General features: G+C 36.6%; 2 protein-coding genes across 5 annotated transcripts; one reads left to right on the plus strand and one right to left on the minus strand.

Annotated features, from left to right (window-relative positions):
- Window positions 1-503: 503 nt before the first annotated feature.
- LOC129754207 (thioredoxin reductase 1, mitochondrial) lies at window positions 504-10,319 on the minus strand. 3 transcript variants are annotated; one of them, XM_055750230.1, is made up of 4 exons: window positions 3,079-3,473; window positions 2,655-2,774; window positions 2,270-2,490; window positions 504-2,207 (listed from the first exon to the last, which is right to left on the minus strand). In XM_055750230.1, the coding sequence occupies exons 2-4, from the start codon at window positions 2,761-2,763 to the stop codon at window positions 951-953; spliced, it is 1,587 nt and encodes a 528-aa protein (XP_055606205.1). In that variant the 5' UTR covers window positions 2,764-2,774; window positions 3,079-3,473; the 3' UTR covers window positions 504-950. The 3 variants fall into 3 exon arrangements, with proteins under 3 accessions (XP_055606205.1, XP_055606284.1, XP_055606124.1); XM_055750309.1 differs by lacking the exons at window positions 2,655-2,774; window positions 3,079-3,473 and adding an exon at window positions 10,006-10,319; XM_055750149.1 differs by lacking the exon at window positions 2,655-2,774 and having other exon boundaries at window positions 3,079-3,472.
- LOC129754370 (C-factor) lies at window positions 9,299-26,865 on the plus strand. Of its 2 annotated transcripts, none has more exons than XM_055750435.1 (4): window positions 9,299-9,650; window positions 25,990-26,041; window positions 26,118-26,308; window positions 26,386-26,865. In XM_055750435.1, the coding sequence occupies exons 1-4, from the start codon at window positions 9,522-9,524 to the stop codon at window positions 26,758-26,760; spliced, it is 747 nt and encodes a 248-aa protein (XP_055606410.1). In that variant the 5' UTR covers window positions 9,299-9,521; the 3' UTR covers window positions 26,761-26,865. The 2 variants fall into 2 exon arrangements, with proteins under 2 accessions (XP_055606410.1, XP_055606488.1); XM_055750513.1 differs by lacking the exon at window positions 9,299-9,650 and adding an exon at window positions 10,668-11,116.
- Window positions 26,866-27,369: the final 504 nt, after the last annotated feature.

Raw genomic sequence — 27,369 nt, forward strand, 5'->3', positions numbered from 1 at the left:
AGCAGTTATAAATTCAATTCGAATTATTTAATTTTAATTCGATAACTGTAAAGATAGTTCACTGTCACTGAGAAATTTCGAAATTTATGGTCCTGTAATGTTCATATTCAGTTAAATATTTAGGTACTGAATTTACATGATTCTAGAGATATTTAGCCTTAACGAAATCTGGTTGATAATAATGTTGTCAAACTTCTATTTAACAGTACTACGTGATTTTGATAATTTGAAAGCAATTATTTACAAAAATTCCTGAAGCCAAGGCCAGTAAGTACGTGAAAATATTGCGTGAAAATGTCTATGTCAAAATTCGTTATATTAAAAGATGACTCACAAGATCCTTATTAAATGAAACTAGTGACTTGTGGACGACCCTTTTTGGCATCAAGTGGACTTTGGCAGAAACGAAGACTTATCATTTAGTTTCGAACACAATGACGATCATTTTAGACCAACAGAAATTATGGATTTCGGATAACAAATCAGTTTTACGTTCAAAGCACTGCAGTTACACTGTGTCTTTTATTTCGTTTTTTTGTTGCACAAATATGTTTTTTTTTGCTTTCGCCAGAGTATGTATGAAGTGGTGTAGTAAATTAGTAGTTTCGTATTTCACTTGTGTCTAACTTAAGGAATCGTGCATGATCTTTGATCGTTTTTTTTTTCTTCTCAATCTAACAACTATTTACTTTACTAATTTCAGTGATTTATCGATTATTGTTTTTTTTTATCTTTATCAACGACTAACATACAATGTTGTTTTCCTGGCTTAGTTAGATTACCGATTCCACTCGTCGTTTTATTAATGGAATCGAAAAGGCTTTAACACAGTGCGCTGATCGACATGCACACAAAAAAAATCTTCCACAGCCTCTCTCAAATAGATTGAGCCTGTCAACCGATAAGTTTACCCTCAAAAAACCACTCACAATGTAATTTCATCCGAGTGTTTAACTGCAACAGGTGGCTGGGGTAGGATCCAAACCGGAGCTCTTTGTGATCAGCAGTCGGGTGAATTCTTCGGCCACGGTCGGATGGATGCCGACGGTGTTTTTGAGGATCTTCATCGTCAGTCCGGATTTGAGAGCAGCTGCGAATCCCTGAATGACTTCACCGGCAGCCGGACCGAGGAAGTGCAAACCCAGAACCTTTTGGTCCCCTTCGAGGAGAGCAACGGTTTTCAGATAGCAATACCGGACGCTTCGTTGTGGAACGAAAAATTCCGTGGGTTTGTAATACGCGTGGTAGACTTCAATGTTTTCTTTCCCATACTTTGCCTCGGCATCCTCTTCACTCATGCCTACGCATCCGTACTCCAGTGGGGAGAAAACGGTGGTCGCTACATCGGTGTAGTCCATCAAATCGTTTTGATTATTGAAGAGTCGTCGCGCCAACAGACGTCCTGCGTGGATGGCAACCGGGGTAAGTTCGGGTTTCTTATAGAGCACATCCCCCACGGCGAAAATGTTGTCTACGTTTGTCTTTTCAAATTGATCGCAGTCCAATTTGTCGGACTTTCCACCCTCAGCAGTGACAACACCTGCCTGGTCCAGTTTCAAATCGTCCGTCAGCGCGGTACGGCCAATGGCAAACAGTACCGTATCGTATACATCAGATCCTTCGGTTCCATCGTCCGAAACGTACTTGACCAGCAGCTTACCGTCCGCCTGTTTCTCCACCGACTTCGGTTGAGTTTTGTGCAGGAATTTAATTCCCTTCTCGACCATCGAATCGCCAATCATATTGGCCATCTGCTGATCAAACCCACGCAGGATGATGGAACGCACCATAACGGTAGCATCATATCCCAATCCCTTAAGGAAACCTGCACATTCCAGGCCAATGTAACCGGCTCCAACGACCAATGTCTTGCCCGGTTCCTGAGGCAAACTGAAGATATCGTCGCTACTAATACCGTACTCCAGTGCTCCGGGAATATCCGGATACCGGGGACGACCCCCAACGGCTATGACGACATTCTTAGCGCTCAACACTCGCTCGGTTTGATTCTTCATCACCGCCACAACATTGTGGGCATCCTTGAAGTAACCCAACCCATTCACATATTCCACCTTTTTGTCCCGGAGGTCCACTCGCGTCACCCAGTTTACCGATTTGATGTGATTCTGTACTGATTCGGTGAGGGTAGCCCAATCATGCTTGACCGATTCCGGCTCGGCGAACTTCCAACCGTAGGGTTGCGAATCCTAAATGAAGAAACAAAAGTTAACACCAATAAACATTATTCAGCGCAAATCAAACCACTCACATGAATAGCCTCTCCGAGTAGGGCGGCCTGGTGCATCAGCTTCTTCGGAATGCAGCCAACGTTGACGCAGGTTCCACCGAGGCCCCACTTCGTTCCTCGGGGCGAAGGTTTGACAAAGTCTAGCACCGCTACCTTGGCACCGAATTGAACGGCTTCTTTAGCGCAGGCCAGTCCACCCGATCCGCCTCCGATGACGACCAGGTCGTAATCGTAGCTGTTTTCTGCGGAAAGTGAGAGAACACAGTTTTGTTACGAAGATAACGGTTTTTTTTACTATGCATCAATCTTTTAAACAGTAATATGACAAACATTTGCCGCTAGTTTTTGAAATCATTTGTGAACTAACTGTACTGAACAAGTTTAGGAAGAATTTCTGGGAAAGTACCTAGGTCAGGTGAAAATTGTGCCATATCGTATTCCTGTTCCGGAAGGCAGATGGCGCCATTCGACAGAGAAATTAACAAGCGGTAGAATATGACGATTTGAGTACCCATCTATAGCTCAACTGGAACAGACAAAATTGTAGGTAATATAAGCGAATTAATAGAAAAGCTTTATCCCAAGTACAATATTTTTAAGAACATTTTAGCAAAGATTATTTAAAACATAAGGACCCTTTAAAAGAATTGTTGAAGAAAAAGTTTATCAACAAATGAATGTTTTCCTTTCCTCTGACGTATTTTATGGAATCTCTTCGAATGTTCAACACAACTACCCAGCTCCATCTTCTCCCTACACCACTTCCCGTTATTTTCACGAGCAAGAAATGAATAACAGCAAATTAAAAAGAGGTTCATTCGCCAACTTACTGGCCGCTGCAGCCGCCGTCGTTGACGCCATCCGTGTGATGTTTGTTGTGCAGATGAACCTGATGAGCCGCACATTTATAACGTTCCCAATGCGTCGTGTCACTAGCAGTGACATTTTTGCTCCACCACGGCAACAAATCTACTAGTAGCACTCAATTTTCGCGACCCTTTAATCTTACGAAACTTTCACTTCGATACAAAATTTCAATGGTAATGACAGTGCATTATTTCGGCACCGTAACCATGACAGCGCAAACGGAAACAATCACCAGATCGATCGATCGACCGACTATTTACAATTTTCCACTTTTCGGACGGCTCTAAAATGGCTGGAAACCACACCAGCTGGTTGTGTTTCTCGCGAGAAGTACTGCGACTGCGAATAAATGACGTTTGTTGCCGTCGTAGGGGGAAAATGACCAGCCGCCGCCGTTCGATTTGCGTTGTATTCTTTCGTGGTAGTTGTGATAGGATTCTCTCATCAATCTTTTTTTATGGTAGCATCCATAAATGATGTCCTGTTAATGTTAAATTTTGTCCTAAAATTGCTGCTAATAGCCTTCGTTGTTCAATAAGCACCACAAAAAATTAAAATGGGGAGTAGGATTGACTGAATATGAGAAACCTCAATAAATAAAATCGATGCTCAAATTCAAATCAACATTGAAAGAAACGAAGGTCAACTAACACCATGACTCAAACGATTGATTTCCAAAAAACATCAGAAGCCAAAAGCGTAGTAAATTATGTACGGCTTCATGTAGCGTGTCACTATTAATAGAAACGTGGAGAGGGAAAGATACCGGTTTCGGAAGCTGTGTACTGTCTTCCAAAAAACTGTACACTCCTTCAAAGCTGCAGAGAAGCCCAACCAACATTACTTCCCTTAGCTTAGTTAGTGACTAATAAATACTTAATAATTGGAAGCGTGTCTTGCACATTTTCGAGGTACCTACCTACCAAGCGCAATCTTGCTGAGGGTATTTAGTTGTTTGGACAAAGATAACGAAACGTTCCGTATAGCGCTTTGGAATTATAGTGATAGCAATATTGACTGGACACAACAAACAAGGCTCAAGTAATAGATAATGTATCAACAGATACGAAAGTTTACAGTTTTACCAAATATAATTGAAATTCTAGTATATCTGGTTTTACAATTAAAAAAGTAACGACAGAAAAAGAAAATATGAAGAAAAAGAAATGCATACATACACACTACGAAAAAAATCTGTAAAATCACATCACATGTGATGTAAATAAAAAGAAGCATCATATATGACGGAATTTTCAGTGCTAGTTGGAAATTACACGCCAGTAAAATTTTGCTACGTGTAAAATAAAAGGGATGTAAAATTTTGCAACGTGTAAAATCAAAATTATGTAAATTATAAAATCACTGAATACTGGAATAAAAACTTTCCAATTGGAATTCGTTTTATTTAATTAATCGTTAATATGATTAAATAATGGAATTTTCTCATTTCCTAATAAAAAATAAAATCTTTCTATAATTAATATAATTCATTTTATTAAACGGCAAAATTTTTTTATCTCACAAATTTGGTTTGTCTTTAGGAGTTACATCCATACTTTTATTTTCTTCCCCGAAGTACCGGATCCTAAATTTAATAACGTGGAGCCACTTCCAGATCCGCATCAAAGATCTCCAGCAACCAGCAAGATCGATTAACTCGCTCGCGGGAAGACTGCTAAAATATTATATATGGTGCACGACTTGACTAAACACTTTGTTGACATTTGTGTGTGCCTGTTTTTGACAGTCTGTATTTTTACATGACATTAACGCGTTCAGTGTTTTAAAATATTCACCTACACACAACGAAAAAAATCTGTAAAATCACATCACATGTGATGTAAATAAAAAGAAGCATCATATATGACGGAATTTTCAGTGCTTGTTGGAAATTACACGCCAGTAAAATTCTGCAACGTGTAAAATGAAAAATGATGTAAAATTTTGCAACGTGTAAAATAAAAAAGACGTAAATTATAAAACCACTGAATATTGAAAGAAAAACATTCCAATTGGAATTTGTTTTATTTTATTTATTGTTATTATGATAAAATAATGGAATTTTCTCAGCTGTTAATGAAAATAAAGTCTTTTTATTATAAATATAATTTATTTTATCAAGCGGCAAATTTTGTTCATCTCACAATTTTATTCAATTAGGAGCCACATTCACACATTTATTTTCTTCCCCTAAGTACCGGATCAAAATTTGGGTATCATGGAGCAGCTTCCACAACCGCATACCTGCTGCTCAAAGATCTCCGGAAACCATCAAAGCCGATAAGCTTACTCACGCGCGAGGAAAATGCTTAGACAAAATACTTTGGTAACTCAATCGCGGAAAACCTTCTTCAATAAATTACTGTTGGGCACGACTTGTTGGGCGCAACACTTTGTTGACATTTGTGTGTGCCTGTTTTCGACAGTCTGTATTTTTACATGACATCATCGCGTTCAGTGTATTGTAATATTCATTAAATTCAAATTCAATGTCCTATAACATTCCACGTCATGTAATTTTAAGAAATATCTAATTCAGTGCTGTTAGAAATTTTGTGTGACCCGAAAATGTTGTAATATTACATCACATATGATGTAATGAGAAAAAAAGCATCACATATAATGGAATTTTCAGTGCAAGTTGAATATTACACATCCATAAACTTCAACAGACGTGTAAAATATGAAAGTCATGTAAAATATTTGAGATGTGTAATATTGAATTTGCATTGAAAATTCCGTCATATGTGATGCTTCTTTTTATTTACATCATATGTGATGTAGATTTACATCAAATAATCGCGTTCCGTTTCAAGTTATGTTCGTGTCATTAGAATTCAGTGCTGTTAAGGATTCAACTTTTTTTATTTTGTAAATTTACATTAATAAATCGCGTTCCACGTCATGTAATAATAAAGGTTTTCTATTTCAGTGCTGTTTAGGATTCAGATTTTCTTTTTGTGTAACATTCCATGTCGTGTAATTTTAAGAAATTTCTATTTCAGTGCTGTTAAGAATTCTGTGTGATCAGAAAAAAGTTTTAAAATTACATCACATATGATGTAAATAAAAAAAAACATCACATATGACGGAATTTTCAGTGCGAGTTGAATATTACACGCCTGTAAACATCTACAGGCGTGTGGAATTTGAAAGACATGTAAAATATTTAAGACGTGTAATATTCAATTCGCACTGAAAATTCCATCATATGTGATGCTTCTTTTTATTTACATCATATGCGATGTAAATTTCCATCAAATAATCGCGTTCCGTGTCAATTAATATTTATGCTATTAGAATTCAGTGCTGTTAAGGATTCAATCTTGTTTTAATCTGTAAATTTATTAGCGGGTTTAACTTTCAGCGGAAATGAAACACAAAACGTGATAATTAACAAGAAAACTTTATTCCACTTGATTTGTCGGAAGTTAGCACACGAGTGAGCACTTTTGGTTGAACAAACAACAACCAACCGTTTTTCTGGCACTGTTGCCAATCTGTGTTGTTTTCAGTGAGCATTACACACTCCAAGTACCATCGATTTTTACCACATCCTTGTGCAACACCCAAACACATTTCCATCTCCACCGGAATTTCAGCAGCAACATTAACTTTGGTGCCACTTTTCCGCTTTTCCTGTGACTTTCTAAATTCCGCAGTCACGTCGAAAATGCCCCTCTCGTTTGCAGAAATAACACACAAACATCTTCCCTGGAGCCCACTTGGATTTTTCGCCGATCACCAAAGCCTGTTCGCTTTCACTTCCATTGCACTCTTGCCGCCTCCGCCACTCATCACGCAATTTGCACTTAATAAACTCAACCGTTAGCTCGTTTTCCGAACGATTCTCAATGACATTTATTAAGCTGCCATACGATGGCAATTTCCGCAGGACGTGGAGAGCCGTGGACAGCGACGATTGTGCAATGATGCCTTTCAGAGAATCCCACATTTCCTTCGCGGTGCTCTTGCGGATAATGTGCACGAGCTGGCAATCCTCCACAGCCAAACCGATCATAGCACGGGCTTTTCCGTCTTTCAGCTCCCACGCTCCATCGGCTCTCTCCGGCTTCGGATTTTGCACCATCCCGAACAGATCTTCCTTCCGCAGTAGCAGCTCCATTTTAAAACACCACACATCGTAATTCTCCTCATTTAGTTTGTCCATAAGCACTTTTGTGTCCGCCATTTTTATCTTCAAAAATGCACCAAAAGTCTAACCAAAATAAATATCACCGGGAGAAAATACGATCTGAATGTCCTCGGAATGTTCACAATATCACGTTACACAATTTCACGCTGGGCCCATAACCTATTAGCGGGTTTAACTTTCAGCGGAAATGAAACACAAAACGTGATAATTAACAAGAAAACTTTATTCCACTTGATTTGTCGGAAGTTAGCACACGAGTGAGCACTTTTGGTTGAACAAACAACAACCAACCGTTTTTCTGGCACTGTTGCCAATCTGTGTTGTTTTCAGTGAGCATTACACACTCAACAAAATTTACATTAATAAATCGCGTTCTATGTCATGTAACATTAAAGATTTCCAATTTCAGTGTTGTTAAGGATTCAGATTTTTTTTCTGTGTAGACATTAAGGTTGTCCAGGCTACAAGAAAAGTTATTAAGGGTACAAGAAAGATAATATGTCCATCTCAAGGGTATGCTAAACCAGCACCGAATGGCCCTATTTTCCTATTCAATTTGGAACAACAAGGATTTTTTACTTGAGATTGACATACCTCGGTTAGCTGTTTGAGATTATCTTAACAATGATTTCATTGACTGGTCGCGGTGTGCATCATATCACCATAATGATTTTCAATGACTACACACTTTAAATCAGTATTGAAACCAGCTACTCATTTTGACATTATTTGTTGTTTTTTATTATTAGTGGTATCTCGTCTACCAGCCAAATTGAATGCGAAAATATTTAGAGCAAATTCACTGGAGTTGGGAAAAAAGTGGTAGAAATTTTGTCACTTTTTGCACATTTTGAAAGTTTTGCCATGCAAAAACATTTTCAAGATCTGTGGCCTTCAAGTTTTTTAACAACACATGTTGTAGTTTCGCACGCAATGATGCAATAATACAATATTTCTATCAAATCCAAAGAAGTGAGGTCAAAGGCTGGAAATAGCATTTTCCCGAAATGTCAAGTTCTGTTGAGATTTGTCCAATCGAAGCTATCGATGGGACAAATAACAACATACACATAATTAATAAACAAGTAGTATATGTAACCATGGAAATGGTTTAGTATATAAGGTGGCAAAATTAGTCAAATAAAGTATTCCAGTTTCTACCCTAAAGTAGTAAAGTGTCTCCTTTTCACTGCCCAAGTGCTGCACAACAAGTTCGACCAAAGACGTTATGTCGTGGTAGAGCCATTACGCAATTGGAAAATGGTATCTTGGCGGGGAATCGAATGCAACGATCGACCAGAAATGATCATACGAGAGTGTGCATCAACTTGTTGAAGTAAGTTTTAGGTTCACTCAGTGCTCTCAATGGCCCAAAGATGTCAACGGCAACGACACGATGTGAAACCTCTAGCTAACCCGACGGATTTTGAGGAGGAAGCTTATAGACACACGTTTGATCACGAACTTTTTTGATGTCGAACAACAACATGTATAAAAAACCTGAGAATACTTCGCCGTATTGCTGGAGAAAATGGTATCTTTATGGAGCCACCCATAGTGTTGACTGATTTTGAGCTTTCCGAAATTAACTTTGTTCGTATAGGTACTAGTTTTTCAGACTTGAAATAGTTCGACTGCCGTTTCCACATGTCGTATCGTAAAACATGGCAATTGAATGCTATGCGTACTAATAATAATCCACCTGTACACCGTTCACGATATATTAAAGAAATGCAAAAAAAATCTCACATTCAATTGCGGATAACTTATCACAGTCAACTCGTATCGCGTCACAATCTTCTACAAACTTGTTTGTCATAGTTTGAACTACAATTCCTGAATTTCTGAGCTTTCTAACGGGGATCTGCGTTTGCAAAATATCTATTTAAAAAGGTTATTTATTGAGGATTAAAGATAAAGTTTATTAGCCATTTTTCGGATTTTTCAAGTTTTTATCTAACAATTCTACTAACGTTTCGTCATTTACAGTCGCCCTTCAAAATATGTTCGTATATATTTTCAGCTCCTTCATCAAGGTACGTCCTCGTGCTTGAGATTACGCGAAATACCGATACGGACAGGCGGCAGACGGAACTTTGGACGGTCAAGACAGTCACAGTAGTGTGCCCTATGTGGTTGCCAGGTGAGGACAGTGTCCACCACGAAGAAAAATAAAGTCCCACAACAATAATAATATCGAACCATCAAAAGAGGTTATCTTTGGTTTTTGTGAATCCAGAAAGTTGAACAATGATGAATTCGATTCTCATCACTGGCTGCAATCGGGGCCTCGGCCTCGGTCTAATCAAGTGCTTTCTGGAGCTGTCCAATCCGCCGAAGCACATTATCGCTACGTGCCGCAATCTGCAGCAGGCTGAGGTAAGCAGGCAAACGCAAGTACAAGAGAGTGGGTGGGTTGGGTGACAGATATTACGATGTTACAGGTACAATTGTAACAAGACTAATGGAAGGTAAGTAGCCTCAGATAATGCGAATAGAGTGGCAGCAGTTTTGCGGCCGGCCGCCGGGGGCAGGGAAGCACTCTTATGTTGAGTCATTCCGTTCAGAGATGGAGAAGAATCGTTAAGCGAGTGAGAGGAATCTGTGGAATTATCTAGAAGGGTACCTCATGGTCGTTTCCCCATTTTTCTTCGTTATAGAAGTCACTAGTATTACCACGGCAATTAACGATAATTATTACGTTAGTTTGATAAATGTTAGAAAATCTACTTACCGCTGATGGGCGCCATGTTTTAAAGACTTTCCTTCGGTTATATTCCGGGGCACACAATAAATACTGCTGGTTCTTAGCACGAGAATGTCAAATACTCAACAGCACACAACAATCACAGAAAACTGCCAACTATGTCTGCTTTTTTTCGTATCGATCACCACCGCCTAGGAGATTTCAATTAAAGCACAAATATTTCAAAAAACGAAACAGAAATTCGAATTCACCAACTACATCCACCGGTGACGTCTGACTTGAAACTACTGTGGCGGCGGCGAAACTGAGCGGTCGCGGCTTGTTCTTTTCGCTTTTTTACGATCGACGGATGTGTGTTCAGTCAGTCAGCCAGCGTAAATATACGGACGACGGAAACACTCGAGCGAGAAAATACCGTTCCATGGATTGCATGGGGATTTGCGACGCTCGCGGCGCGAGATAGATGTGTGAGTGTGTTGTTTTTGCATCCCAACAGCCGTCCAGATCCGCAGGATCCGCAGCCGTCCTCCATCGTTTTGCTTTTCAAACTCAACACGCGTGTTCATCGGTTTTGCTTGAGTGGTAGTGTTCATTCATGCCATGGTACGACGGCGGCAATGAATTAGCAAATTTCTTGGGGTGTTGCGCAACCGAAATTGTAGGGTTCTACGCTTTATGTCACTTCATGTTTCGAAGGGAGGCAACCAAAGCTAATTGTAGAGAATAATATGAGTGGAAATAATCAAAATGAAATGAACAATGAAGCAAATTGAAAATATGAAAAATAGTAGGATTGTAAATATTTGAAAGGAAACATACTTTAAATGAATCTATAAAAATGGCAGCACTTATAGAATAATGTTTGAAAAAGCCCATGCAGCAAACCTGCAACTGACACAATGAATCGTTAAACGGGGAATAGAGAAGAAAAAGTCAGACATTAACGAAAAGGAGGAAAGCGATCAGTTTACAGACTAGTTTCTTGGAGGAAGGACGGAATTTTGAACGTAACGAAAAAATTGATTCCTGAAAGAAAGGACGCTGTCCTGAAGTGTAAAATAAAATGAAGAGAAAAAACGAGTGGATCGGAAAATAAATGGATCGGTCTCGACAATGGCGCAGTCGGTTCGACGAACCGGTGAGTAAAGATTTTTTTTTTGTGGACAGAGGATGGCTTGGTTAACTTTTTGGTAATTGTGTGATGAATTGTTTTTTCCCTCATTTGTGATTTTTTTTAATGTACTTCTTTTTTAAATAGTGGTGTATGATGGGTTGGAAGTAAAAAGGAAGCGGGATCTGGAAAAGTATTAATGTTTGAAGAACGAACTCCTGAACATGATATATACGTCGGTTGCTTGTGTTTGTGATCTAATTCTGTAGTCCAAGCTAAATTCTTGGTCTAAATTAAAAGTCTCATACTGGAAGTTAGTGGCATGGAGCTGGTAACAGTTCAAATTCAGTGTTGGATTGATGGATTTAAAAAAAAAAAGATTTCGTTCAAAGTTCAGTAAATCGATGAGCTGCTAAAAATATGAATTACGATAATAAAGAAGCTGGGTAATACGACGACGAATAGACAGAGTTTGTAAATGAAAAAATTTAAAGATATAAATTTTAAAATAAGAGGCAGGAGAGAAAAGATAAGAAGGCAGGAAGAGTGGAAGATGAGATATGAGATGAGAAAGATAAAACACTGAGAAAAGGAAATGCCTTTGAATGCCAGTACTTGAAGTAAAGTACAAACCCCTGAGAGGGGCAGTTTGTGAATGTTGGTACAGACCCCTGAGAGGGGCAGTACTTGTTTGTAAGTACAAACCCCTGAGAGGGGCAGTACTTGAATGGAGGTACAAACCCCTGAGAGGGGCAGTACTTGTTGGTAAGTACAAACCCCTGAGAGGGGCAGTACTTGAATGGAGGTACAGACCCCTGAGAGGGGCAGTACTTGTTTGTAAGTACAAACCCCTGAGAGGGGCAGTACTTGAATGGAGGTACAGACCCCTGAGAGGGGCAGTACTTGTTTGTAAGTACAAACCCCTGAGAGGGGCAGTACTTGAAGTAAAGTACAAACCCCTGAGAGGGGCAGTTTTTTTTAATGTTGGTACAGACCCCTGAGAGAAGCAGTACTTGGATGGAGGTACGCACCCCTGAGAGGGGCGGTACTTGATGAGAAATACAAACCCCTGAGAGGGGCAGTTCTCGAATGGAGGTACAGACCCCTGAGAGGGGCAGTACTTGAAGAGAAGTACAAACCCCTGAGAGGGGCAGTTTTTGAATGTTGGTACAGACCCCTGAGAGGGGCAGTACTTGTTTGTAAATACAAACCCCTGAGAGGGGCAGTACTTGAAGTAAAGTACAAACCCCTGAAAGGGGCAGTACTTGATTGTAAGTACAAACCCCTGAGAGGGGCAGTACATGAAGTAAAGTACAAACCCCTGAGAGGGGCAGTTTTTGAATGTTGGTACAGTCCCCTGAGAGGGGCAGTACTTGGATGGAGGTACGCACCCCTGAGAGGGGCGGTACTTGATAAGAAAAACAAACCCCTAAGAGGGGCAGTTCTTGAATGGATGTACAGACCCCTGAGAGGGGCAGTACTTGAAGAGAAGTACAAACCCCTGAGAAGGGCAGTTTTTGTATGGAAGTACAGACCCCTGCGAGAGACAGTACTTGTTTGTAAGTACAAACCACTGAGGGCAGTACTTGGATGGAGGTACACACCCCTGAGAGGGGCAGAACTTGAAGAAAAGTAGAAACCTTTGAGAGTAGCAGTACTGAATGGAGGTACAAACCCCTGAGAGGGGCGGTACTTGATTGTAAGTACAAATCCCTGAGAGGGGCGAACGTGAAGGGAAGTACAGGGCCGTATTTTGAGTGGAAGTACAAACCCCCGAGTGGGGCAGTACCTTAAACGGAGGTACAGACATGACTTGGTATTTTTATCATATATGTGGAGAATAAAATTCTGTAAATGATTAGTCTAAATTGAAGAATTAACTGTATTTGAACGATTTTTGAGATAAACTGAAAAATTACGAAAATGCATATGGGACAGTCTTGCGAATAGCGGTAGCATACGTGTGAAGCACTTCGGCTGTGAGCCTGATGACGGTCTTTCAATCTTGGATACATAGATAGTGTGCAACTTTACACATGGTGCAAACCTGTCTTTAGCACAAAGCTTTGATAGAAGTCTGATGTTAGAGTTGTGGCATTATAACATAGGTCATTATAACAGAGGTCTCATTGGAAGATTTGAACCGGAATTATTATATGATATTGGTTTTTGATTTTGATGCTCAATTGGAGTCGAAATTCTGAAAGGCAGTTGAACTCCTATGATGTGAGCTTGAAGTCCGAATTTGATCAAGACATCTACGTTGGTTGTTTGTGTCTGGAATCTAATTCTAGAGTCAAAACTAAATTCTCGAACTAAGTTCCTAATTCAATACTGCGAGTTGAGTGGTTTGTAGCTGAAAACAGTTTAAATTTAGTGTTGACTTGATGCATTTGAAAAAAAAAGCATAAGTAAATAAACCAATGAGTTGCTTAAAAGATGAATTTTAGAACGTTTCGAGAATTATCAGTCAGCCACGATAATAAGGAGTTCGATGATGAAATAACAAACGGATGACAAGATTCAAAAATGGGAAAATGGAAAGATAAAAATGAGAGGCTGAAGAGTAAAATGGATGAAAAGATGATTGGATGAGAAAATAATAAGAGTTGAAAATGAGATCAGAAAGATGAAACTATGTGAAATTGAAATGACTTAAAAGGCATATAAGAATATAACAATATATACAGTCAATTAGAGAAAGAAAAATTTAGCAATTAGAAAATGAGAGGCTGGAGAGAAAAATGGAAGAAAAGATGATAAGATAAAATAAACAATGTGTTTCTTTCAACAAGTGAAGGAGTAGAAGATTAGAAATGTGATGGAAAAGATAATACGACGAGAAATTGAAACAATCCTAAAAAGAAAACAACGCAGCTAAGAAGCTAGAGAGATGACGAGAAAAGGATAATAAGATGAGAGGCTGGAGAGAGTAGTGGAAGAATAGAACATGAGAATTGTGATGGGAGGAATAAAACGATGAGAGGCTGAAACGACATAAAAAGGTAGTTGAGAGACGGGAGGGTTGAGACAAAAAGAAAATAATAAGAAGATAGATTGAGACAGTATAAATAGTGTAATTCATTCACTTTATTAAGGTCATGCAAATTTAAGCAAAAAAAAAAAAAAAAGAATGGATTGCAAAAGATAAAAAAAAAGATAATACCTAGTAAAAAAAAAATTAATGAAAAGGCCACATCAATGAGAGAGAATCTGGCTATTGAAGCGACGAAAAATAACCGGATATCAAAATTTAAAAAAAGGAAGTGTTTAAAACAGACAATATGAGGACTAAAAATAAGTGAAAAAAAAATTGGTAACTGGAAAATGAGAGGCTGGGAAGAAAACTGGAAGAAAATTGATAAGATGAAAGGATGTGATTAAGACTGGAAAGACGAAATGATGAAGAAAAAAAATAATAATAATAAAAAAGGTTGAAGCAGAAGAAATAAGAGATAGAAAAAAAAAACATTGGCCAATAAAAATCAAAGCTGGGTATTGAGATGACGAAAAGATGCCAGGCTTTGTATGTCAGAACAAGAAATGATTAAAAATTATAAGATGAAAAGCTGGAGAGAAAAGTGGAAGAAAAGATGAGAAATCAGAAGTAGAGGATTAGAAATGTGATGGGAAAGATAAAACGACGAGAAGTTGAAACAATACAAAAAAAAAACTTTTCTAAAAAACTGGAGAGTAACGAAAAGGGGAAAAGATGAGATAATGTGACAGTATAAAAAGTACTATTCATTAACTTTGCCAGGTGCATGAGAAAATAAATTGATTAAGAAAAATAATATGATAGGAATAGCAATAATAAAAAAATAGACCACAACTGTAAGAAGCTGGATATTGAGACGACGAACAATAACAGGATTTCAAATGAATAAGAATCTGGGTGAAGAAACGACAAAAAAAAAAACCGGATTAAAAAAATTAAAAATGGGAGGATTTAAAGAGGACAATACGAGAACTAAAAATAAGTGAAAGAAAAATTTTGTAACTGGAAAATGAGAGCCTGGAAAGAAAACTGGAAGAAAATTGATAAGATCAAAAGATGTGAATTGAGACTAGAACGACGAAACGATGAAAAAAAAAATGAGAGGTTGGAACAGAAGAAATAAAAGTATATAAAAGCCAATAAAGATCGAAGGTGGCAACTGAGATAACGAAAAGATGACAGGATTTGAAAATCAGAACATGGAAAGATAAAAATTTTAAGATGAGATGCTGGAGAGAAAAGAGGAAGAAAAGATGATAGGAAGCCAAGAGGAATAGAAAATTAGAAATGTTAGGGGAAAGATAAAACGGCGAGAAATTGAAACAGTACGAAAAAAAAAAATAAACGTTTCTAAGAAGCTGGAGAGTAATGAAAAGAGGGTAGGATGCAAGATATTGAGACAGTATAAATAGTACTATTTATTAAGTTTGCCAAGCGCATGAGCAAATAAATTGATTTAAGAAAAAAATAACATGATAGGAATAAAAATAAAAAAAAAAGACCACGACAGTAAGAAGCTGGGTATGGAAACGAAGAAAAAATAGGGGATATCAAAAGAACAAGAAACTGGGTATTGAAACGACGAAAAACCACCGGATTTCAAAGTAGAAAAAAAGGAAGGCTGGAAAGAAAATTGATAAGATGAAAGCATGTGAATTAAGACTGGAAAGACGAAATGATAAAAAAAAATAATGAAAAAAGAAAAGGTTTGAAGCAGAAGAAAAAGAAAAGAAAAATATTAGCCAATAAAAATCAAAGCTGGGTATTGAGAGGACGAAAAGATGCCAGGATTTGTAAGTCAGAACACGAAATGATTAAAAATTATAAGATGAGAAGCTGGAGAGAAAAGTGGAAGAATAAATGAAAAGATGAGATGTCAGGAATAGAGGATTAGAAATGGCTAAGATAAAACGACGAGAAGTTTAAACAATACAAAAAAAAATGAGAGTAATGAAAAGGGGATAAGATGAGATATTGTGACTGTATAAAAAGTACTATTCATTAACTTTGCAAGGCGCATTAGCAAATAGATTGTTAAAAAAAAAACATGATAGGAATAATAATAGTAAAAAAAAAAAACAGATCACAACTAAAAGACGCTGGATATTGAGACGACGAAAAATAACGGGATTTCAAATGAATAAGAATCTGGGTGAAAAAACGACAAAAAATAACCGGATTTCAAAATTTAAAATGGGAGGGATTTAAAAAAAGGACAAAACGAGAACTAAAAATAAGTGAAAGAAAAATTTGTTAACTGGAAAATGAGAGGCTGGAAAGAAAACTGGAAGAAAATTGATAAGATTAGAGGATGTGAATTGAGACTAGAACGACGAAACGAACAGAAGAAATAATGGAAATATAAAAATTATAATATGAGAGGCTGGAGAGAAAAGTGAAAGAGAAGATGATAGGAAGTCAAGAGGAATAGATGATTAGAAATAATATAAAAAAAGAAACAGTATAAATAGTACTATTTATTAAGTTTGCCAAGCGTATGAACAAATAAATTGCTTTAGATAATGAGCATGAGCAAAAAAAATTGATTAAAAAAAATAACATGATAGGAATAATAATAAAAAAAGGGCCACGACAGTAAGAAGCTGGGTATTGAAACGACAAAAAAAAGGAAATTTCTATAGAATAAGAATCTGGGTATAAAACCACCGGATTTCGAAGTAAAAAAAAGGTAGAAAAAAGACAATATAAGAACTAAAAATAAGTGAAAGAAAAGTGGGTAACTGAAAAATAAGAGGCTGGAAAGAGAACTTGTAGGAATAAGATAAGATGACAAGATGATAATTGAGCCTGGAAAGACAAAATAATAAAAAAATAAAACGACGAGAAGTTGAAAAAAAAAGTTGCTATGAAGCTGGAGAGTATTAAAAAGAGGATAAGATGAGGTATTAAGACAGTATAAATAGTTTTATTCATTAACTTTGCCAAGCGTATGAACAAATAAATTGATTTAAAAAAATAACATGAGAGGAATAAATAAAAAAAAATTAAAAGACCATGACAAATAACGGTATCTCAAAAGGAGAAAATGAAAAAATTAAAAGAGGACCATAAGAACACAAAATTAGTGAAATTAGATTTTTTGATAATTAGAAGATGAGAGGCTGGAGAGAGAAAGATAAAAAAGATAATAAGGGGAAAAGATGTAAATTGAGTCGGGAAATATAGGGAACGATGAAAAATAGAGAATTAAAAAAAGAGGGAGAGCTGAGGCGACAAAGAGATACAAGACTCAAAAGTCAGAAAATTGAAGGTATGAGATCTAAAGATAGGTGGAAGAAAAGTTTGGTAGTTGAAGGATGAGAGGCTGGAAAGAGAACTGGAGGAAAAGATGAAGGGATGTGAATTGAGACGGGAAGGACGAGGCGATGAAAGGAATAAATGGGAGAGTTAGAAACAGAAGTTATTTACAAAAGAAGAGATTAGCTAATAAAGATCAAAGCTGGATACTGAGACGACGAGGGGATGACAGGATTGAGGAATCAGAGCATAGAAGGATAAAGATTGTAAGATGAGAAGCAGCAGATAAAAGTGGAAGGAAGGGTAAGAAGTCAAGAGGAAAAGAATATTAAAAATGGAATGCGAAAAATAAAATGATCCATTCATGGCGTTTTTCGATGGTTTCTTATCCGGAAACGGCCTCTCGGGGATCTTAAGCGGTCTTTGATTGGTTTGTGATGTTTTCATTACCAGAACTGAAGGAGTTCCCCAGGCGGAAAGACGGGGTTTATAAGTTCACGGGATCTAAAAGGAAAAAGTAGCGTGAATGCAGTGTATTCTACTTACGAGATAAAAACATCGGAATAGCCGTATATGATACCATTATTTAATGAAAGGCTCAGGGTTGTGAAGGCTTCTGTTGAAACCATCAAGGTATGGATAGCCGGTCCTCTGCACAATCTCTAGAGGTGGGAGTCTAGTCCGAGTTTTTTTTTTCAATGAACCAAAGAAAATAAGGTTGGAATTTTACGAACGCTTTTTCTGCCATCCCGATGTGTCCCGTCGTCGAATTTGAAAAGGCGTTAGATATGTGACGCTACGTTACTCTGTCAGAGAAAAAAAAGCTGCGTTCAATCGTAAGTAGCGATTGGTTTCGACTAGTTTCTGTCAAGTGGTCGTTGTTCAATCGACTGATGTTTTGGTCGAAACAGGTCTGGTCGTTGTTCAACGGAGCAAGTTGAAATCGATCGAAACTAGTCGAAACCGATCCAGCTCGAAAGCAGGATTCGTTTCTACCACACTAACACACATGCAGCGTGTGTGTTAGACAGAGAGCATGCTTTTGTTTCGTTTTCGCCATTTCATTTTCGTGCTTTGGATGTTTGGATTCAGTCGGCGGTCGGTCCTGTGTGTTTCGTGTCGGGATTGTCGCTGTGCTGCCTGCAAATAATTTTTCATACATGCATGATCTCTGCTGGCACCGCAATCAAACGGTTTGATGTGGTGCTTGCCGGAGGTACTTTTGAACTTTTTAGGTACCAACCAAAGCCGTGCGAAACCGCCCCCCATGCAGATTTTTTCCAAGTAAAATTTTCGTAGAGTTCCGGAATACATATTGCTTAACCTTAAAAGGTGTTTAATAATAAGTGTTCCCGAATACGAAAATATTGTAACATAACAGTTCCTGTAGTAGTTATAAAACGATTAGAGACAGAGTAAAAAAACGTTTAGAAAATGATATCTGAAACCATAAAAAACATTCCACTTATCTTGAATTCCAAAACGACGGTCTGTTGAATATGGCGTTAAGTTATGTTACTGTTTAAAACTATTAAAACCTCTGTATGGAGACACTGTTCTAGGAACAGTTAGGGTGTGGTTTATAAAACGCTTATGAATAACGTTTTCAGGACATTGAACTGTTTCTAGAATGAACATGTGTAGGCATATTTTAAACGATTTATCAAACCGTTAATCGAACTGTTACGGAAATCGGAATGATTATTGTACAAACCGTTTGTACTAAGATTACTGTTTATTTTATGGTGGAGACGATAACGTCATACAGGATTTCTTACAGTCATCTTTTATCTAAACAGTAACGATAACAGTTATCGAACGATTTGATATAGCGTCCTTTTATAATGTTATCCAGAACCGTGCTGAATGGCGCTCACACACACACATACACAATGATGGAAAATTTTTGGGAATTTTCGGATAGTAAATATCAATTCGATTTATTTTCACTTCATCTTTATTATTTTTTTTACTTACATTACGATTAGTATCTGGAACAAGTTAGCGTCTTATATTTCGATAATTCTATCAGGAAACGCTTCACCACGAGTACAGAAAAACAAATACTTTCGTTGTAGAGCTACCAGATGTTCGGAAATCACCGTCGTCGCCCGGACCGGATGATGAACGTTCGGGAAGCTGAAATAAATTTATTGCCATTCAATAATCATTTAAAATTGATAAACTATATTGAAACAATTATTACTTACGGATTTTTAGGTTGGTTACGGCAGGAGGAAAGTTCATCCGACACATTTTGATTTCCCCGTAATATCCGACTGCCGGAGGCTCGCTTCGCTGCCAACAATTCCAACCGGTTATATGTTCACGGTTACGCCACCAGCTGTTTAAACGGATGTTTTTCCGGATCGGTAGATCGGGTTGTAGCCGTAATTTTGAAGGCAATTATTGAAAAGCAAACCGCGAAAAAAAACCGCACTAGCAAAGTCCGCGCCGTTCAGCCCCAGAAGGCCGTGGTGCCAGTTTCATCGATATTTTTTAATTAGAACTTTTCTTTTATTGAGATTTTGTTTATTTTTAGAAAATCTTTGTTGGCGATGAGCTGGCTCGCAAGAGTCAAATAGAGAAACAAATAGCTTCCCTCCAATTTCCACACAGATCTACTTTCATGTTTAAGAGATTCTCCGTGAATCTTGCTATTCACACCTCAGGCGAAGATAAAATAATGGAGGGAATCGATGAGGACTTGAAAGGTGAATTACAAACAGGTCCCTAATGTTTAATTTTTTTAAATGCTTATAGATTTTGATGTAATTTATTTTTGAATAAAGAATAAATATAATGATTAACATACCATTTTTTGTTAATGTATACGACATGTTAAACAGAACTAAAGAATTATTTTGGAATGCTCAGTTGAATCAAGAATAGAGTACCAATGCATGCAGGCGTTTTCAAGAGAAACTTCTTTTTGTATACGTGTATAAAAATATTAAAGATTCAATAAATGTGTACTGATTTCTTGCAAAATCATCTGGCATGACTGATTCGCATTTCGGCCATTTTTGACGTGGGTTTGACAGAAGACATGAACGCTATGGGTAACGGTTCGTGATAATTTTGACGATTCAAGAAAATTTGAAGTTAATCGTGGATACCATTCGTTCACCTTTCCAAATACCATCACTTTTCAACAAGAACGTTCATTTTCCGTTTTTAACGTTTTCGAAGTAAAGTTTAATATTACAGTTACTTTCACAGAGACCATCACTATTTCTAGAGCTGTTGATGTTTCGTATAGACTGTTTAAGCTATAGTTTTTTAGTATGCGGGTTGACAATTAACACTTTAATCAACCTAATATCATTTGACAACACTATAATTGAAAATATAATGTTTAATTGTAAATTTTAAATTGCAATTCAATTAACCTTTTGTTTTAATTGAAACTCTAAATAAGACACTAGCTCGTCATTTGAATGGGTTTTAATTAAGAAGTGTGACTGAATAAGAACATAGTTTGAAACGAACCATATTAACTTCAAAATTTATTTATCGTATACTTGTTAAATACATCGACAAATTGGAAACCATGTAACAGAAGTTCATTTATGTAATTGAAAATGTTCTGATGATATTTATGTGCCCTGAATTTGATTATGCAATTTTTCTGCTAGCTCTTGATGTTGAAATAACTTTTCTAAATAAGTTAAAATTATTTAACGCTTTTTGACAAAAATTGAAAACAAAAACGTGACATTCTAGAAAAAAAATTTCGAATCAATTATCAAACTTTCCTTAATACTTCAAATAATTTTGCGTTCTGCGAAAAAAGCTATAGAAGTTTTCTATTTGATGACTTTTGCTCATTTAATGAATTTTGAAAGAAATTTTAAACCAAATTGAATTTAAAAAAAGCGTAAATGTAATCGTTTCGCAAGTTCAAAAAATTTTTGAATGAAAACGGTCTGTCTGGAAATTCGTGTGTACTACGCACAAAACACGCATTAGTATTGGTGAACGTATGTTCAACGGACGACCTGGTTGAAATCGGTCGAAGTCAATTGGAAAGAGACAGAATACCAACTGTCAAAATCCATTTCTACTTGTTTCGACCTATTTCAACCTGTTTCGACTAACTTCCATTGAACACACATAAAGTATACGTGCACTGTTATTTGAAATTACTCAATTTATCAATAGAGTTGTTTTTGACATTTCTTACGCACACTTGCTGAGCGTGTACAGATGAGACGGGACAATTAACCTCAAAAACTCTCGGTACAAAAAACGGGCAGCTGGTCGACATACATGGTCGTTTTCGAGGTTAATTGTCCCAAAATTGAAGAGTGGTAGTGCAACAACCAGCATAATATCACGAACACTACCAGTGGCAAATAGGACTATTGTTGTCTTGCAGAGTAATTGCAAATTAAATTTGAGTTAAATTATTGGTTTGAAGTAAAGTTTTGGGTGAATATATCGGTATCGAGCGAACGGATAAAAATGTGAAAAAGGAATATAGTTTAAAAAAAAAGAGGAAAGACACAGGAGTATCGATATGGCCAATTAGGATCAGCTGGATTTATGGGTCATTTTGAACCATAACAAATGATAACATTATCTTGTGTTAATAAAGAATTATGGATTATACAGTTCGCCTTATTACAACTAAATGGTTTTAAAGTCTATGGAAAGTTCAATTGGTTCTGATCAATTTGTTGAGAATGCTTACATGTGTTAGGCTCAAACAAAGTGAAAAAACAATGAATATACAAAAAAAGTAAGGAGTAAGAAATTTTTAATGAAGTAAATTTTCTTAAACATTCCATGGAGGTTATTTCAAATTTGATATATATTCATTGGGAATTTCTGAGACATTAAATAGTTTGAGATGTTAGCAGAGGAAGATGTATATTTAATATAAATTGGTAAGTAGTATAGGGGTGGAGGCGAATGTAGAGAATAATATGAGTGGAAATAATCAAAATGAAATGAACAATGAAGCAAATTGAAAATATGAAAAATAGTAGGATTGTAAATATTTGAAAGGAAACATACTTTAAATGAATCTATAAAAATGGCAGCACTTATAGAATAATGTTTGAAAAAGCCCATGCAGCAAACCTGCAACTGACACAATGAATCGTTAAACGGGGAATAGAGAAGAAAAAGTCAGACATTAACGAAAAGGAGGAAAGCGATCAGTTTACAGACTAGTTTCTTGGAGGAAGGACGGAATTTTGAACGTAACGAAAAAATTGATTCCTGAAAGAAAGGACGCTGTCCTGAAGTGTAAAATAAAATGAAGAGAAAAAACGAGTGGATCGGAAAATAAATGGATCGGTCTCGACACTAATGTGGATTTAAATCAAATTTTCCATGAAAAAAATAGAAATATGGGATGAATAAACCCAAGAGACTTAAAATCCCAAATAAAACAACAGAAAATAGAAATAATATTCAAAACTACATTTTTTTTTCAAGGAATTTATCAGCAAGCTGTCATTCTTCCCAATATTCAAAACTACATTTAATTTCAATTTTCTCTAATGGATAATAAAACATAGAATTGATAACTTAAAAAAAAACTGCCACATAACCGGTAATTCCGGGCTAAAAGTTGGAAATCTCAATACAAATCATTTTTCGCTCAATTCTCTTGTTAACCAAATAAAGGCCCATTTACACTTCTCGTGAAAATTAACGTGAAAAATCTTATTAAGTCAAAAAACGTCAACGCTACTAAACTAGATTTTGCAACATGGTGGAATCTATGGGGAATTGTTGAAAGATGAAAATTCAACTGGTGTTGTTGTTCAAAACCTCCTAGAACAGTTTCTGACATGATGAAAACTCCGCGGTAATAACCGGGGTAATTTGAATAAAACAGTTTTAGAAGGTTTTAAAAACCGAGTCTGGATTTTCATCTTTTAACAAAATGGGCTCGTGACATAGCTCAGTTGGCAAGTCAGTTGTTTCCTGAGCCGATGTCCGCGAGTTCGAGCCCAAGAGTAAACATCGAACACACTTGTATCGTTGTAAGTTTTTCAATAACTGTCCGCCAACTGCAACGTTGATTTAAAGTCGCGAATAAAGATAAGATGGTAAAACGACTATAATCACGACACGACACGACAAAAAAATTCTTTCAACAATATTTCATCGATTCCAGCATGTTACACACGCTAGTTGAGTCCGGTTTTTGAGTTATTGAAAAAATAAGATTTTTTTTACGTTCATTTTCACGAAAAGTTTAAATGGACCTTCAAGTGACAAAGTAAGCTTGAGCCATTGAATGAATAACAGGCTTTAATTGCCGGCCCGGTTTACAGTTCTTGTGAACTCGGACGCGAACGTGAACGTTAACTGACCACAGTGAAAAAACATTCCGCAGTGAAATGTCAAATCGGTAAAATCTTCAAAATTAGTAAGAGGTTTGTTCAATTACAAGTAGAAATTGGTTTCGATCGGTAAATGACAGATCATTTAACCAATGTTTTGATCGATACTTGTCGAACCAATGCTCAAATTGAAATTAAAATTTCTCAAAAAACATATTGTTCTTCTATAGAACATATTCAGCTTTGAAAACGATTGATTCAATAAAATAATTCAAAAGTCCTTATATGAATACAATGAATTTGAATTTAAATTATAAATTTAAAGTACTCTCAAAAAGTATTTATCGATCAAGGAGTAACGTGCTTTAGCGATTTGTTTCTTTTTGAAAAACTTATTGAAAGGACGCGTTATAAATAACTTTTTTAAAATAGCCTTTTTTTGTTCTTGATTAAAACTTGGCAAAAAAATTTCAAAATTACTTTTAATTACTGAAACAATCGAAAAGGTTCTTATGAAATTAAAATGCATCAGTTCACTTTTGTTTTTTAATTTGGCTGCTATTCAGTTCTCTTTAAAACACAGTAGTTTTGAATAATGTCATAAATTTTCCAATTATTTCCATACCTTTTCTGAAGCATACATTTGAACAAAGCGGAATCTATGTTTTTTTTATTTCAATGGACTACTGGCCATTCGATGATCCTCATTTACATTTATTCATTGAGAAACTCTTCCAACAGGTACATTATTCGTCGATAAACTCTTCCAACAGGTGCTATTAAATGATGCCCAAGCGGGTTTTAAAGTTGAAAAATATATATATTGTATGCGTTTCATTTCAAACTAGTAGTATTTTAAGCCTTTAATTGCCTTCAAATGTGCTTGCAATTTAAAAACAGTGAACGCGGAAAAAATATTCCGCAGTGAAAATCGGGGGAATTGAAATAAAACCAATGTTAAAGGGTTTTGAACAAGGAAATCAGTTCAAAAATAATCATTCAACCATTCCGCATCTATTCCACCTAGTTTCGCAGCCATAAAAAGCAGCATAGTCGAGTTTTTGAAGAATATAAGTATTTTTATTTTCACGTTCGAAAGAACTCTAAATGCACCTTAAACTAACTAAACGAAAGTAAGCTTGAACTCGCCTTATGTAGTATCCATTTTTCCACTACATAGGGTGATCCTTAAATTACAAAAACAGAATGAAAACAAAATCATAAAAATGATAAAAATAACACAAATGATAAAAATGAGAAAAACAAATAAAAATACTAAAATCACAAAAAATGAAAAAAATACAAAATGATAAAAATGTCACAAATGACTGTAAATTGGTTAAAGTGAGAAATAAGACAAAAATGACAAAAACGCTAAAAAAAATTAAAGTGACAGTAAATACAAAAATGTCAGAAAAAAAAATTATCAAAAAGAGATAAATGACAAAAAATGGCTAAAATTACGAGAACGGCAAAATTAACCGGATTGGCAAAAAAGACAAAAATAACAAAATTTGAAAAAAATTAAGACAAGCACAAAAAATGACAAAATTTCAAAAATAAGGAAAACGTCAAAAATGGTGGAATGACTTGTAGGAATAGCAACTTTTGTATTTTTTCTAAATTTTTGTATTTTTGCAACTTTTATTATTTTTATCATTGTTGTCGTTTGTGTCCTCTTTGAAGAATGACTTCTTTTTAATTTTTTGTAATTTTTCATATTTGAGCAAATTTTTCTGTTTTTTTTTTAAATTTACTCTGTTTAGTCATTTTTGTCATTAGTGTCCTTTATGTTATAATTTCTGTAATTTAAAAAAAATTGTTAGTTTGTCGTTGGTTATTCTTGTATTTTTCGTAGTTTTTTATTTTTTATTTTTGTCATCTTTATCCATTCTTGTTATTTTCATTATTTTCGTCATTCCTACGTGACTAACAAGAAATTCATATTTTGTAAATATATGTTAATCACATATTTACAAAATTCAGATGGTACGTAGACAAATACTGCGTCATCATGAAAGGAATGAACTGGTAATATCTATATCTGACTCAGAAATAGCAAGTCATAATGATATAACTGATTACATCTATATAGCTGTCCGTAATAAATAAAGTAACGACGAACAACATATGCTATCAAACAAACGAACGTTGATTACGTACCCTTGAACAAAATGCACGTCATTGTTTTTAAACAGATGCACTTTTTTCTATCAATGACTTCATAGTAATGATAACGAAAACCTTTGTTGTTCTCTGGTACAACACTTTATTAAATCCACGATAGAATTTAAAAAAATATTGACATCCTCGTTTAAATAATGATTTCCTTTTTTCAGGAACTGAAGTCTCTGGCCCAACAACATTCGAATCTACATATTCTCCAAATCGGTAAGAGCCTATCCTCGATCTTCGGAAGCTACTTAACACTCTAATTACCCAATTCCAATCAAACTTCCGCAATCAGATCTCCGTGAGGTGGAGCAGTACGACCAGTTCGCCCAGCAGGTGGAAACCATCGTCCGCGATAACGGACTGAACGTGCTGTTCAACAATGCCGGCATATCGCCCAAATCGACGCGGCTTAACTTTGTCAAGAGCGAGGACCTGGTCGATACCTTCGTGACCAACACCGTGGCACCGATAATGCTGACCAAGGTATAGATGGCACGACACGTCTAGAAGACAACAGAAATAAATAACAGTCTGATTTCTATCCAATTTACGATTTGCAGGCACTGGTACCACTGCTTAAGAAAGCAGCCGAAACGAACGCCTCGGCTCCGATTGGGCCCCAAAAGGCGTGCATCGTCAACATGAGCTCGATTTTGGGGTCCATCGAGGCCAACTCCGATGGGGGCCTCTATGGGTATCGAACATCGAAGGCGGCACTCAATGCGGCCACCAAGTCGATGAGCTTGGATCTGAAGCCGAATCAGATTATGGCGGTCGCCATGCATCCCGGCTGGGTTCGCACCGATATGGGTGGGTCCAAGGCGCCGCTCTCGGTGGAGCAGAGCTGCAAGGGCATGGTTAAGACGGTGCTCGGACTAGGTGAGCAGCATAATGGTGGATTCCTCCAGTACGATGGAAAAGCTCTGCCCTGGTAGACGCATTATTGTTGATACAACGATTGTTGAGTTTCATGCGTCTATAGATGTTAAAATAGAAATTTTAGCTATCTGAAATAAATCCTTTAAATTTGAAGCAAAAAACTTCAGTCGTACCTATACCATGCTAAGATTATAAAAGCTTGGATATTGTGTAAACCAATAACATAAGTACACTTCAAAGCTTCTGAAGCTTCCCAGGGAATGGTTCAGATTCCCTTGACAAAGTTGTCCCTGGAAAGCTATAGAAATTTCGGAGTTTACTTATGAATACGATTGAAACATTCATGGTTATGGTATCTAGTATAAAGTGCGTGTGGAATCTCAACCGACTATCAAATGTAACACCTAGGTCCCTAATTGTTTCAATCCTTTCGAGGGGATGGTTACGCATAGTGTTATCATGTCGAAGTAAGTTATGTGATCTTGAAAAACTCAGTTTTTCCAATTGCAAACATTTTGGGGTAGAATACTGTCTACCTACTTACCTACCTAAGGGTCCTACCAAGGTTTTTGTCGACTGTGCGGATTTCAGCAATTTCAGCTTCTGGGCTTGCCACTTCTTCGATCCCCATCTGAAGTTGCACGTTTGTGATCCAGTAGCCAGGC

This window comes from Uranotaenia lowii, chromosome 1 (genome assembly GCF_029784155.1).
Source record: "Uranotaenia lowii strain MFRU-FL chromosome 1, ASM2978415v1, whole genome shotgun sequence".
Lineage (NCBI taxonomy): Eukaryota > Metazoa > Arthropoda > Insecta > Diptera > Culicidae > Uranotaenia > Uranotaenia lowii.

What these genes read in the sequence shown, in the direction of transcription:
- LOC129754207 (XM_055750149.1), bottom strand. Translation starts at nt 3,193, where the DNA reads ATGTCACTGCTAGTGACACGACGCATTGGGAACGTTATAAATGTGCGG. An exon ending in GACGGCGGCTGCAGCGGCCA is followed by an intron (nt 2,491 to 3,078) that starts GTAAGTTGGCGA and finishes CACTTTCCGCAG; the next exon opens with AAAACAGCTACGATTACGAC. An exon ending in TACTCGGAGAGGCTATTCAT is followed by an intron (nt 2,208 to 2,269) that starts GTGAGTGGTTTG and finishes TTCTTCATTTAG; the next exon opens with GATTCGCAACCCTACGGTTG.
- LOC129754370 (XM_055750435.1), top strand. Translation starts at nt 9,522, where the DNA reads ATGATGAATTCGATTCTCATCACTGGCTGCAATCGGGGCCTCGGCCTC. An exon ending in TCTACATATTCTCCAAATCG is followed by an intron (nt 26,042 to 26,117) that starts GTAAGAGCCTAT and finishes TTCCGCAATCAG; the next exon opens with ATCTCCGTGAGGTGGAGCAG. An exon ending in CACCGATAATGCTGACCAAG is followed by an intron (nt 26,309 to 26,385) that starts GTATAGATGGCA and finishes TACGATTTGCAG; the next exon opens with GCACTGGTACCACTGCTTAA.